Source organism: Pelobates fuscus, chromosome 13 (assembly GCF_036172605.1).
Source record: "Pelobates fuscus isolate aPelFus1 chromosome 13, aPelFus1.pri, whole genome shotgun sequence".
NCBI lineage: Eukaryota > Metazoa > Chordata > Amphibia > Anura > Pelobatidae > Pelobates > Pelobates fuscus.
Window position 1 is genome coordinate 38,433,014 of NC_086329.1, and position 14,604 is coordinate 38,447,617.

Genomic DNA, 14,604 nt, shown 5'->3' on the forward strand with positions numbered 1-14,604 from the left:
TGCGCAGAAGAAAATCTGCCTTCTGGGTCACATCAGACTGCACCTAACCCAGATGGCAGATGTGAATCTGAAATGCCTTGCTGTTCCCTTGCGAAGGGCAACGTGCTGACTTTCTAGATGACCTTGTTTGCACCTTAACTTTTAATTTCCTCATGCTGAGCCTAGAGGCTTTGTAGATCCATCTGCATTTTCGTCTGTTGCCATTATTCTTCCAGTCTAGTCTTTCCAGAGCTCCTCTGTGTGGCGCTTATAATTCATTACCTGTGTGTGGCTGAAATTAGCTTGTTGCTGAAAGCAAGGCTGGCTGTGGGCTTATGTCACCCTGGACAAAGGATGATGTACGGCCGCCCAAATTACTATCAGGCTAAATCCCGGTGCTTGCAGCAAGCAGATGCAGCCTGCCCTCTCTCCGATGACAGCAATTTTCCACTTTTGGATGCTTGTACTCATTTCTTGTTTTCAATTATAGGGTGTAATATTGCCTCACCCAGCAATGTTGCTTGAGGATGCAAGTAGGCGCAGCTGGGGAAAGACTGCTCGGATCACTGCGCAGGCCACAGCATATAATTTGCTTAAAATATTTTTGGGAAGATAAACAGGTGAGAGGGAGGAGGGGGTGTAAATCATAATGTTAAACATAAAAACTACAGCCGTCATTAACATCTAAGGTTTTCCTATAAACAACACACCATCTGACCGCTTTAACCTTGTATTTTGTTTTTTTTACTATAAATCAAACTATAATATACAAAATGATGTACAATACTGATCCACCCACTAGACCACCAGGATCTCGGGCTCTATGTAAGTGCTGTGATTATGTGTTTTATTGTGGTGGTGAGGAAGTCTATTTTCCTCTGAGGAAGGTGGGGAACATGTGCCTCTCTACGACCAGTGTGTCTTGGCAACCAGTCGTAAAAAAAAAAAAAAGTCCATTTACACAAAAACATGCCCTCTCTCTACAGAGCTCAAAATTTCAAATAGGCGTTGGCTAGTAGAAAGCCACCCCTGAAGTGTATGCTATGGCTTGCAGTAGTGAGTAACTTTTTTTTTTTTTTTGTATGTTTAATTTTTATTAGAGCGTTTCGAGTATTCATGCAAGTCAAATACTTATTTCGCATACCCCACGTTGCGCAGGATCGTGGGTCCAAATGCATATTAGCGAGAGTTGCCCTTGTTGCAGGAGTAAGACATTACATCACATACAGTCAAGATGGTTCATATTTTGTTAGAGTTAGGGAGTGTAGGGGGGGATGAGGGGACAGAATAAAAAAGGGGGGAAATACCTGCCTTTGGGTATAGTGGGCCGTGAGTTTTAGAGCAGTTTCATGCTCTGTTGGGGTTGGGTGTATCAAATTCATAGTGCGCAGAACATGTTAAGTGGCTTTTGTGGTGGCTGAGTCCCATATATCACAGGCCTCTTGCCAAAACCTGTTACATATTTGTGTTCTTCTTATCGCCCTTTCAAACTTGCCTGTTTGCGTGACTTGTTCTATCAGTTCCGACATTGCCAGAGTGGAGGTGGATAGCCACCTGCAAGCTGGTAGCGTGAGTGCGGCTACCAATATGTGAAAGATCAGATAGGAAGTGTGTCTGGCTTTTATATCTGGTAGTATCAATAGGAGGCAGCACTCTGGGGAGTTTGGCAATTTATTTCCGGTACATGTTTCTTTTAAGGAGAGAGTTTACGCCCAGTAATGTGTTAAGCTAGGGCAGCTCCGTGGTGAGTAACTTTTAAGGTCTGTCTAATAGCATAAGACTAAACATTTATATTATCATGCTACTTAATATAATGACTCCAGTGGCTTTGCACCCTTCCCTGTAACAGGTATCTCATTCCAGGGTCCCATTTAACCTTGACCTTAACCTGCAGAGAGTCCTAGGAGGAAGCATTTCCCGAGTAAGTGGGTTATTTTCCTGAGAGCAGGCATTAGGGTGCTAGAGTAGGACCTGCCAAGAATGGGGTACATTGACGAGGTGGCAGGCATGTGCATTGTATAATCATATACTGTAACTAAACCCCCATTAATTTTGCCTAATTTAGGTGCATAAAAACACAACAAAAAATGATTACATTTTGTGAGCTTTGAAGTAGGCGTTTAACGAGTGAGTGCACCGGTTCTTGTATGTATTGGGCCCAGCAGCACCCTTATAATGTATGCATGTTCAGGTGAGTGCAGTCCTCGTTGTTTTCTATTCATATTATTTATAAAATATTTTACCAGGAAGGATACATTGAGATTTCTCTAGTTGTCCCGGTGAACATTAACCTTTAAAATGTATTTACATAATTTCACAAATATTAAAATGACTGCGTGATCCAACCCTGTTTGTCACACGAATGCAGCATCAGTAGAATTAAATAGCAGTTTGTTGTTTTCCTGGTGAGAGGTAAGTCTGCTGTGCTTTGCATTTCTTGGTTGGTGGCAATATAGTTTTGCTATTTTAAGCAAAGCACTCACTAACCTCCGCCAAAGTAGATGTGTGGAAATCATTGGATCAGACCCGGTCTCCGACTGTGCCATTCCAATAATAGAATAAGTTCAGAGGGCACCTTTAGGTAAGCACGTGTTATTTTAATAGTGCTATGTGTGAACCCCAACCTTTGCAGCAAACTTGCCATATCAATCTTAGTGAAAGGGATCCTGATCTATCTTATTAGTAGCAGTCCCTATTTCTAATAATACCCCAGTAGCTTTTGTTATTAGCTTCACCCACTGTTCTTCATTCGATGGAGCAATAAAATTAAATAATGACTGCTGACAGCATCCCCTCGATACAAACAGGTGTGAAGAGCAAATATAATTACTTTTATTCTTAATTACTTCTCAGTGTGTTCTTGCCTGCACAATCCGGTGTTTAATTTTGGTTTGGCAGTGATTGTAGGAGCTTGTTCTGTTTCTGTCAAGAATAGATTGTGATCAGGATTACACCTGTGAAATACAGAAAACGTACGTATTGCCCATGCTAATGAGTATTGCTTGGATTGCTGTTTGTTTAGTATTCTTCTTAGAAAAAAAAGAAAAAAAAGTGGTTTCTATGTAACAAAAGAAAAACACAAACATTATTAGATGGGGAATTTCATTCCACTAAACTGCAGAAGTAATAGGGAACTGTTTATTTATTTTTTGCTTATTTTTATGGAAATGGTAGGGATGGCATTTTTTTACTTTTTTTTTTATTATGAGACAGCAGTGCGAAAGGCCACATTCAGAAAAGTTATTATATGTTAATAAATCTAGATTGGCAGTTGTGTAAGACACCTTCACATTAATTAGTCACACCGTCCAAATGTGAGTTAGGGCAACGTTAGGTGGGTTGAGCTGTACTTGCATTGTACCGAGCAAGCAATCATGATGTGGGAAGTCCAACGGTACAATTTGCATATCATTGCATATGTCTCCTTGCAATTCGCAAAGTGTTCAAATTCTCATCTCTCTCCAGCTTATGATGTAAATGAGCAATAGTAAAGTAGGCCTGGGGGCTCATAGCGCCAAGTGGAGAGTAAAAACTCCTTTCCTAAGTGATTAAAAGGGCGGGCAGTCACCTAAACAGGCGCACACACTTTCTCATCTGACACATACTAACAAACACAGACACACTGTTACAGACATACTAATACACACACAGGCATACTAGCACACAAACACAGACAGGGCTGTAGTAGGGGGCTATGGGCTGTAGTGGGGATATGAGCTGTAATTGGGGGATAGGGGCTGAAGTAAGTTGATGGCTACAATTTGGGAAAGGGGCTGTGGTGTGGGTGATATGGGTTGCAATTGGGGGAGATGAGCTGTAGTGGGGGGGGGGGGGGGGGAAATGTTGAGGAAGGGGATAAAAAAAAAAGCTAAAGTGTATTCCCCCCCCCCCCCCCCCGAGTCTTACCTTAGGCCAGGGAATGGTGGGCAGGAGCCAGCAGTCAGTGGAGTCGGCCCCCCCACCTCCTGACCTCAGGAGAGGCCGACTGACTACACTGGCTGCAGGGATAGAGGTAAGTTGAAAAATCCAAGTCCCTAGTCAGAGGCAGGGGATTCAGATTTTTCCTTTTTTTTTTGCTAGATGCAAACGGCCCTAGATTTAGGGCGGCCTGGGGGGCAATTTGCCCCCTACCCCTGACCAAGGCACTGCCTGTAAATGCACGTTTTGCCAAGTGAGGGGTGATTGTACGATGCATTTCAAGGCATAAGATGATTTTCACAGCGATCTAACTGCCACTGGTACCAAAGCTGTTAGGAAAACAGATATTTGTTTCTAAATTGCACAAAAAAAAAAGCCAAACAATTGTCCTTTTGCAAAACATTTTTGACAATCTTTATTTAAAGGGACACTCCAGGCACCCAGACCACTTCTGCCCATTGGAGTGGTCTGGGTGCCATCTCCCACTAGTCCTACCCCTGCAACTGTAATTATTGCAGTTTTTTATAAACTGCAATAATTACATTTCAGGGTTAACTCCACCTCTAGTGGCTGCATTGCCGTGCATGAGCATTAGGTCTCCTCGGCCGGTGGGCGGGATCAGTCTCGCCCACCGGCCCGACGGAATCACAGGGAGGAGCAGCGCGGAGGAGGAGACAGCGACGAGGGACATCATCGCTGCCTCAGGTAAGTGACTGAAGGGGTTTTCACCCCTTCAGCAACTGGGGATTGGGAGGTGGAAGGGAGAGGGAACCTGCAGTGCCAGGAAAACGGATTGTTTTCCTGGCACTGGAGTTTTCCTTTAATAGTAGTCTTAAAGGGGAAACTATAGTGCCAGGAAAACAAACTTGTTGAAAAAAACTTTTGTCACTAACCTGGGTCCACCTTCTCTCCGCCTCCTACTGACGTCACCCGGGGGGATACCTAATGCGCATGAGAGCCAATGGCTGTGCTTGCATTGGAGCAGCCCTATAGGAAAGCATTATTCAATGCTTTTCTTTGGGGTTTTGGGTGATGCTCGACGTCCCCATGCATAGAGTGAGGACGTCCATGTCAGTTAGGCAACCAAAAGTTGTCTAACAGACCGGACGTCCCTTTGGTGGCTGTCTGCTATACAGCCACTCGAGGTGGAGCTAATCCTAGCAGGTAATTATTGCAGTCTTTTAACCCCTGCTGAGGGTTAAGGGACCTGGGACACAGTACCCAGACCACTTCTTTTTTTTTTTTTTTTTTTTTAGACAGTACGCGCCAGTAGATTTCTACTGCAGTTCCTGTACTAAGGCCTTGGTACATTAGTCATCATCAATGTTTTCCCTTTTCTCTTCTTCTTTTCTCCCTTTTTTCCTTCCTAATCAGTCCACATATCTTATTATACTATATAAAACATTGATTTATCAAAAAAAAAAATTTCTTCAGATTTCTATTTACACCTCTTTCCATTTGTAACTGTAGGATTAGCTGTTTTTTTAGTTTCCCAGTTTGGTAATATCTTGGTTCTCCATCTTCTAGATATTGAGATCTTTGCTGCTATTAAGGCATGAGTAAAGAAATATTGCAGATCCAAATTGTATTGGCTAAAATTTGGGTGCCGTATAAGCATTTCAGGAGAGATGGGGAATTTAGTTCCAGTTATTTCTTGAATTTTACTTAGAAACAATTTCCCAAATTCTTCTATCAGAGGACAGCTCCACCAAATATGTATCGAATCTCCTACCTCTTTATCACCCCTCCAGCATATGTCTGATATGTTCTGATCTATTTTATTCATACGGCTAGGGACCAGATAGAGTCTGTTTATTATCTTAAAATGCAACTCCACTAAGTTTAAACATTTAATATGTTTAGCAACTGTTAGCCATGCTTTTTTCCACTCATTTTTTGTCAAACTTTTTTTTTTTTTTTTCTCAAATCTTTCTCCCATTTCTCTATGGCCGGGAATGTGAGATCTTCTTCCCCATGTTTCAGTATCGAGTTGCACTTTTTTAGTAGATTTCTCATATCTTTCTTTATTTAAGTAGCTTTTAATCCTTATATAATTATATTTTTCATTTTCTGGAAGAGCAAATTTACTACGTATTTGTTCATATGATTTGAGATTTGATCCCGTCATTGTCCCATATGTATTATCTTTATATCTAAGATAACCGGGTTGTGATCTGACCAGGTAGTAGCTGTTATAAAAACCTTTTTAATTTGACTCGCTAAATTTCTATCCCCCAGGAACAGATAAATTCTAGAATATGAACAGAAGGTTTTTGAGAAACAAGAAAAATCCTTTTCTTTCGTGTGGAATACCCTCCAATAATCCAGTAATTGAGCTTGTTTAATCAGTTCTGAATTTTTTTTTAGCATTCACCTTCAAGTTTCTATAATTGCTACTTTTTGTTTTAGAGCTCCGATCAAGCTCTACATCAAGAACACAGTTGAAGTCTCCCATAACGATAACTCGGCCCATTTTAACACGTTCAATTTTATTAAGCACTTTTTTAATAAATGTAATTTGTGATTGATTTGGCGCATATATATTAACTAACGTATATTTTTGATTATTAATTTCTGCTACTAAAATAATGTATCTGCCTTCTATATCTAATTCCTGATGTAACAATTTTAGGGAAATACTTCTCGAAAATAAAAAGGCTACTCCTCTTTTCTTTTTTTGACTCAAAGAGGCGCTAATTATAGTAGGAAAAAACTTAGATTTAAGATTGTTTTTTTCTTGTATTTTCCAATGGGCTTCTTGGAGAGCTGCTATCTGAATTTGTTCCTTTTTTAAAAAAATTCAAGGATTTTTTAAATTGTGAATTAATCCCCTGTGCATTGATCGTTGCTAATCTCATATTATTTTATGAATCCTATTTCCTTTAATTGGAGGACTAAGAGGTTCACCATCATCACTAACAACCATTTAAAACAAAACAAAATTGTACATTAGTACCCAGACCACTTCAATAAGCCGAAGTGGTCTGGGTGCCTATAGTGTCCATTTAAGAAAGAACTAGTCCACAACCTGGCCATGCAATAATAACGCTGTTGACAAAGTCCACAGAGAACGAAACACGTAGATGTAAGGTTTTTTTTTTGTATTGTATTTTGTATGCTGTGGATTTTCCATTTAACTTTATTTAGAAGTGAACATTATTATTGCCTGGCCAGACACAGCGGTCACGCCGACAGAAAAAAAAAAAATACTTACCTTTCTCGCCGCAAACTGCTACCCGACCTCCTTTTGTATCAGTCCCCAGCGTGTGCAGCGTTCCTAGAGATGCCGGCCGCTGCGGTTTAGGTTTTAATAAGGAGATAGCCTTTGCCCACATTAAAGATGGCGCTTACATGCGTGCGACGTCATAGACGTGCACGCACATTTTGGGGTCAGAGGCCGCATGCAACCAATTACAGCTTGAAGAGTGTTATTTAAACCCAAATTGCCTTTTAAACAGCAAAGGGAAACCACGAAAGGGACTGATCAAAAGTCAATTTGGGTTTAAATAACACTCTTCCTGATCAGATTTTTTACTTTGGCTTTATTTTGACTTCCCTGATTTCTGGTATCCTTGACTTTTGGCTTTCCCTCATCGTTGTGTCTCATTCTGTATCACTGACCTCGGCAAGTATTTTGACTATTCTTGGGTACGTTAAGTCCGGCCATTCTAAGGTCCGGTAAAACGTTATCCTTAGTCCTTGGTGTGATACTATTTCTGCGTGCTGGATCAACTAGTAATCCTGACACTCCTGCTCTGGTAATAGCCTCCTAGACCCTGCAGAAGCCTCCTGTGTGTGAGTCAAATTACAGAGCAGGAGATAAGACATTTTAAAGTAAGTTACTTCTGATTGACAATAAAACCATTTTGTTTTCATGCAGGCTGTATCCGGTGTTTCTAGGGCTGTATAGACAGAAACAAAAGTGATTAAACTCCTAAATGGAAACTAATTGAGCAGTGAGATTGCAAGGGCATGATCTATACACCAACATCTTGGTTCCAAGATTTTTGACACGTTTATATTTGTGTGTTATTGATATAAATGTGTGTGTTGGATGGCTGGAGTATAATCTATATTGTATTGCATTGTACTGTCTTTGTTTTGAGAGGCAGGTGTATTTATTTGGTTTGAGTTTAACCCACTATTTCAGAGGGACTCTCCATTCGCTGGTGAGCCGAACACACGTAGGGTCCCATTCTTGCATAGAAGCAACCCGATTTGGAATGTCGTTAGATTGTTATAATTCCCTTCGCCTCGCAATAGTCGTAGAAGATAGGCCTGCGAATAGGGAGATGTCTGAAACCGGTTCTGGCAAGGCCACATTATTCCTTGTGGCTGTCATCAGATCCTTCTTGGATTTATAATAGTGCAGCAGCATCATTACATCTCTGGCGAATCGCTGGGAAAGCCTCGGGGCTTAGGTATCCAGTGAGCTTGGTCAATGCGCCAGTCAGCCTTGGGTAGTGTGTAAACTAGGATCTTAAACAGGGAGAGGCCTTACTGCGTTACCTTTCACTCATACGTCGTTCCTTCTTAAGCGATCTTAGGCCTCTGTTTGTTTGAGGTTCAGCTTTTGATGTTCTTGCTTAGTTGGGCTACCACGGCGTTGTTGGCCCCACAGACCTCCTCTAGTTTTCTCTACATGTGGACTGTCCACTCCTTTAAGGCATAAAGTTCTTTTTGGAGCCCTGATGTCATGGATTGGATGTAAGTCTTTAAAAAAATGTATAGGGGTGAACTTTTTATTTTTTACTTATGATACAACACATTTATTGAATGTTAATTCTGCCAAGAACAGCACAGCACACTGTTGTGTATTTATAATTAGAGTGTAATAATTGTATAACAAAACAATTAAAATTAGATGCATTGGGAAACGTGAAAAATTTACTTATTGTATTCTCAGTTTGTACTGCAGTGCTTGTCTGGATCATAAGTACATAATACTGCTCTGTTTTGTTTAGATGTTGACTTCCCTTTAAGGAAGGAAGTTTTGTCTGAAGGGACTACATTGGAGGCTTTACTTAGAGGTGAAGGGATTGACAAGAAAGATGCCAGAGATGAAGACAGTCTACTGGAAATTCAGGTACTTTCAAGACTACTTCCTTTGAAAGCATACACAGAATACATTACTTAAAGGTTTGGAGGATTTAAAGGAACACTATAGTGTCAAGAATATAAACATGTATTCCTGACACTATATTGGCTGTTTAGGTCCCCGATCCCACTTCTATAGCTGTGAACAAGTGAGTTTATTCACCTATTTTCCCACACTGTACTGGTTTCGCAGTGGCTGACAATCAATGCATCTGTATGGGGAACATTCAGTGCCCCCATGCAGAGCATGAAGACACACTGCAGCACTGACACAGGAAGCACCTCTACTGGCTGTCTGAGTTACTGGCACTAAAAGTGTTACTAGGCAGTAATATAGACATTGCCTTTTCTCTGAAAAGACAGCATTTACATTACAAAAGCCTGCAGGGACAGGCTATGGCCACCAGAACGATTAAATTAAGCTGTAGTTGTTCTGGTGACTATAGTGTCCCTTTAATTAAAGACCATACATGTATAATGCAGTTCAGAATATTTTGGTCTAACATTTTGTAGATTTTTGCTTCCGTTATTCAAAGGAATTATAAAAATGTTAGAAATCTTCTAAATGTTACAGAATGTGGCAGTCAACTCCAATGGTATTTATTCTGTTTATCAGAAATGCATGAGACTGATTTATGTAACTGTATGCAGTTCTAGTTATTATACCTGTATGAATTCTGCATACTTTGTTGTGAACGTACTTGGAATACAATGCTATTTGGTCTACTTAGACTATTTTTTCAATTAATATATTAAAGGATCACTATAGTGTCCGGGAAACAAAGCGGTTAAAACCCCTTCAGCAACTTACCTTAATCCAGCGCCAGGCTCCCTCAGCGCTGGTGACCTCTCCTCCCCATCTCCTCCCTAGTGGAGAGGAATGCGTCCTATGGATGCGAAATTTGTATCCAGCGTCGCAGATGCGCCTCTAGTGGCTGTCCGGAAGTCAGCCACTAGAGGCTGGATTAACCCCAAATGTAAACATAGCAGTTTCTCGGAAACTGCTATGTTTGCATCTGAAGGGTTAAAACCTGAGGGACCTGGCACCCAGACCACTTCATTGAGCTGGAGTGGTCTGGGTGACTATAGTGTCCCTTTAATACTTTTGTACACAAACTTGTCCAGCATCATAACAGTGGCACAGAGTTTGATTGCAGAGACATCATTCAGACTTCAAACTATGAGAGGGCAGTGAACAATCAACTATAATTTACAGGATCTGTACATTTATTTTTTCTCTGAAGTTAACGCTCGTTGCCTCATGCATTTACATGACCTCTGATGGTGACATTTAATTGTATTTTTACATAATTAAACTGTGACTCTTGCGTTCTGTTTATGCAGCTGTAGGAACAGAGCTAAACATGATCACTGGTGCCGATTCAAACAGTCACTACCTCAGTTTTTGATGAAAAAAACGTGTTCAAATTCCTACTATGAGGCACAGCCAAGAGATCTATCATACAAGTGTCTCTTACGTCCACCCCAATCTTCTTCTGCAGGGTCCTATTCAGCTCCTGGCACTTTATCTGCCTGGAGCCAACATCAGTGCTGTACTCTTGCGCACACGTGAGTGTACAACACTGGTGTCTATTACAATGTAAGTGCATTGTTATGGGATACAGAAAAGATGGGGAAGAAGACAAAAAATAAGGCGCATTTCAGTTAAAACAATTCTAGAATATAATGTTGAACTAAAATTAGAGCTTAAAAGAACACTATAGTCACCTAAATGACTTCAGCTAAATAAAGCAGTTTTAGTGTATAGATCATTCCCCTGCAATTTCACTGCTCAATTCACTGTAGGAGTTAAATCACTTTGTTTCTGTTTATGCAGCCCTAGCCACACCTCCCCTGGCTATGATTGACCGAGCCTGCATAAAAAAAAACTGGTTTCACTTCCAAACAGATGTAATTTACCTTAAATAATTGTATCTCAATCTCTAAATTGAACTTTAATCACATACAGGAGGCTCTTGCAGGGTCTAGCAAGCTATTAACATAGCAGGAGATAAGAAAATCTTAATTAAACAGAACTTGCAATAAAGAAAGCCTAAATAGGGCTCTCTTTACAGGAAGTGTTTATGGAAGGCTGTGCAAGTCACATGCAGGGAGGTGTGACTAGGGTTCATAAACAAAGGGATTTAACTCCTAAATAGCAGAGGATTGAGCAGTCAGGCTGCAGGGGCATGTTCTATACACCAAAACTGCTTCATTAAGCTAACGTTGTTCAGGTGACTACAGTGTCCCTTTAAAAAAAAAAAAAAATGTTTTAAAATGTAGTAAATGATTATTACAGTAGCAACCAATGAACAGATGTTTTTGATATACCTTCTAAGTGCAGGAGGCAGGTAATCCAATTACAAATGTGTCGTTACAAACAACTAAAAAGCTGCTAAACAATATTAACAGATTTATATATACTTATTTACTTCCAATATAGGAATACTTTTAGTATTTATAATACAGCTACACTCTATATATCTCTCTAAATCATATCTCATTATTCAATAGGTATAGTCTACTAACCACAGTAGCTTTTTCACTCAATCACGTTTGTAGAGCACACTATTTTTGGTGGGTTGTTTATATAGGTTTTATTTCAATAAATAAAGTTTGCATTTTACCTTGATATAGTGGCTTCAATTAATGGTAATATCTTGGGACGCCTGCAGTGCCTGTTAAAAACCTCCTCCTGTCCTATGTCTGCAGGACTTTGGGAAGGCTGCATTCATTCTGAGGAGCCTGGTCTGTGCATGGCCGGGACCAGACTGAACACAGCAATCTCCTGAAGGAGAGGGAGTGGATGGGCCAGGAGAAGAGTGATTTCTGGGACAACTCCTAAATCAAATGTACACCGTGTTACCCACATACACTGTTATCCACACTGCAACTATAGATAATACCAAATGAGGAGCACAACCATAGAGATAAATCAATTACTTTATTAGTTGGGTCCAATAATGTCAAAACAATGCTCAATACAAAAAAGCATACAAGGTATACAATAATCACATGTATTCATGGAAAACAACTAAAAAGTGCAATAATGCTATTAGCAGTATAGAGTCACAATGATACCTAAAACAAGCTACCCAACATGAAAATACATACCAAAAAAGAAGGGAAAAAATTGTCATAAGCAGTGAGACGAGGGAGAAAGTCAAAATAGCCCCCAACGTTTCGGCAGGATTGCCTTTTTAAGATAGCACCTAGCTCCCTGCAACTAGCCAGCCAAAATTTTAACAAAAAGTACAAAGAGTAGGAAGATGGGATCACCACCTAGATAGTATATTATTATGACTTATGTATTGACTGCTTGCTCTATTAATTATGTCTTGTACTGACGTATTTAAACTGTAATGATCCCATTCCCTTACCCCTAATTTTCCTTTTTGTTTAATTTTTGGCTTATTATTAAAGGGATACTAGAGGCAATTTAGCAGTGAGAGCCATGATCTATATACGTCTGTACTCCAAAACTGCTTCTTTAAGTTGTTTTGGTGCCTATACTATCCCTTTAATGTCTTTGTGGATATTGCCCAGCACTGTGGAGGAATAGGGTAACTCCATTAATTCATACTGCTACTACACATTTTACATACACACTGACACACATACTTGGAAATGCATACAAACAGACATTTACACACACTATGCACCGATACTCACTTTATGTGTGTATATGCACAATCATTTTTTTTTTTAAATCATATTTCAAAGTCCAAGTGTATTGTATATTAAAATATTGGTTATCAACTGTATACTGCTTTAAAAAAAAAACAGCAAATATTAAGGAGTGTGGGAAGAAGACATTTTGTTTTTCGTGCATATAACATGATCATTTGAATGTACAGCTCATAATTGTAACCTGATTTCTATCTTTAGAGAGTTTTAGAAAATGATGAAAATGCAGATGAAGCAAACGGAGATGATGACATGGAAGAAGAAACTCCAAAGAGAAAGAACCGAAGCAGAGGACGGGTGAGTAAGAAGTGATTTTGTAAATTTACCAATATAATTGTAATATTACAGTACAAAGAAGATAAGATAGGTGTTTGGGCGCTTCAATAGAATATATAAAGCCACTCCGTGTAACAAAAGGTGAAATCCCCTGTCACCTATATCAACAAATAAAACATACCGTTACACCCTTAGTAAGCACACATAAATAATTATGCACAAATGATGGCTATATGGATATATCGCAGTTCGGGCTATGAGCTGCTTCCACACTGACAATAAGACCTTCTTCCATATATCCAGCATTTATGCTTAAGGATTGATTGTGCGCTCACTATGGGTGTAACTATTTGTTTTATTTGTTGATAATTCTAATATCAAACTATATATATTTCTCTAACTACCATGACCACTTGTGCTATTAGAAGTGGTCATGGTGTCTGCTTGAAACGCTGCTCATTCAGGAATATTTGCTTTTTTTTGTGCAGGGAGCGAGTTAGAACTAGCCCCCAGCTATCTATATTCCAGGCTGTCAAATGTCAATTCTGTGCAAAAATGTGACTGGACCTTGCAGTGGCTCAGGTGACGTCAAATGGAGGAGTGGAGTTCAGTTAAGTTGTATACTCTTGTAGCTTGATTTTTGGGTTGGGGTCTCTAATAAATAATGCCCAGTAGGGCATTATTCTTATTAAAGGGTTACTCCAACACTTTTTTAAGTACGTCTGTCCATACATACTTAAAGCGGCACTGTCACTTTTTCTCTGTATTTCTCTTCTGCCTGACTTTATTTGACACAAGGCGGAGATACAGAGTCAATCCCTGCAGCCTTCATAAGTGATGGCTGCATGGTATTGGCTGTATGTATGGAGGATCCTGCGGTCAGTGACGCTGGCACCGAAGATGACCCTGCCACATCAAGATGGCGGTGCCCGCAAGGGACATGTTCAGGTAGGTAAACTCACCTTTACCTGCCACCGGGCACCAGACTGGCAGAGGGGGCTACGCAAAGTCCACAAACGGTAACAATGCCACTTTAAAAAGGAACAAAATGGCTCCAAAATCAAAAACATCCAACATAATTGGAAGTAGGCAATTGCCAGAGTTGGAGATATACCCAGACAAGAAAAGACCAATGTCTCTGTTCTGGCAGTATTTAATGCTGACACATTACTTGCACCATAACCGCATCATCGAGCTGGCACAGTTATGGCTTTTAGAGTAAACCTTAAAATAACTTATTACCATAGTTATGCCTTTCTCTGATCTTACCAGTGTGTTTCCTGCTATGTTCATTGGGGAAAACAGAGGAATATTCAGTTATTTGTAGAAACCGGTTCTATTGCTGGATAAACTTAAACCAGAATTACATTTTCTATGGAACCGATAAATCTTTTTAGTATCAAATCCCAAAAATCTATAAATGAATGTTTCATATTTATTACTATACAAAGTTATTTGATTTAATTAGTGAAACTAACTGAAAGCTGCTTGCAGTATCATGTATCCTATTGGCAAAAAATAATGCATACAGGGTTCATTAGCTTGTTGTGTTTTCAGCCAAACTGTACATAACAGATGTCTGTAGAAAGAGCTACATTGTGGGCACCTATGTTTAAAGGGACTCTATAGTCACCATATAAAAGCAAG

General features: G+C 39.8%; 1 protein-coding gene across 4 annotated transcripts in view; it reads left to right on the forward strand.

Moving 5' to 3' along the window:
• Nucleotides 1-14,604, forward strand: part of DPF3 (double PHD fingers 3) — a 198,074-nt gene that overhangs the window by 133,816 nt on the left and 49,654 nt on the right. For all 4 annotated transcript variants that reach the window (XR_010086293.1, XM_063439706.1, XM_063439704.1 and 1 more), the window contains exons 4-5: nt 8,862-8,983; nt 12,883-12,978. Coding sequence is in view for 3 of the 4 variants with exons in the window: in XM_063439706.1 (XP_063295776.1) it covers nt 8,862-8,983; nt 12,883-12,978 (218 nt within the window). In the remaining variant the exon portion in view is untranslated. The remainder of the gene's footprint in view (nt 1-8,861; nt 8,984-12,882; nt 12,979-14,604) is intronic.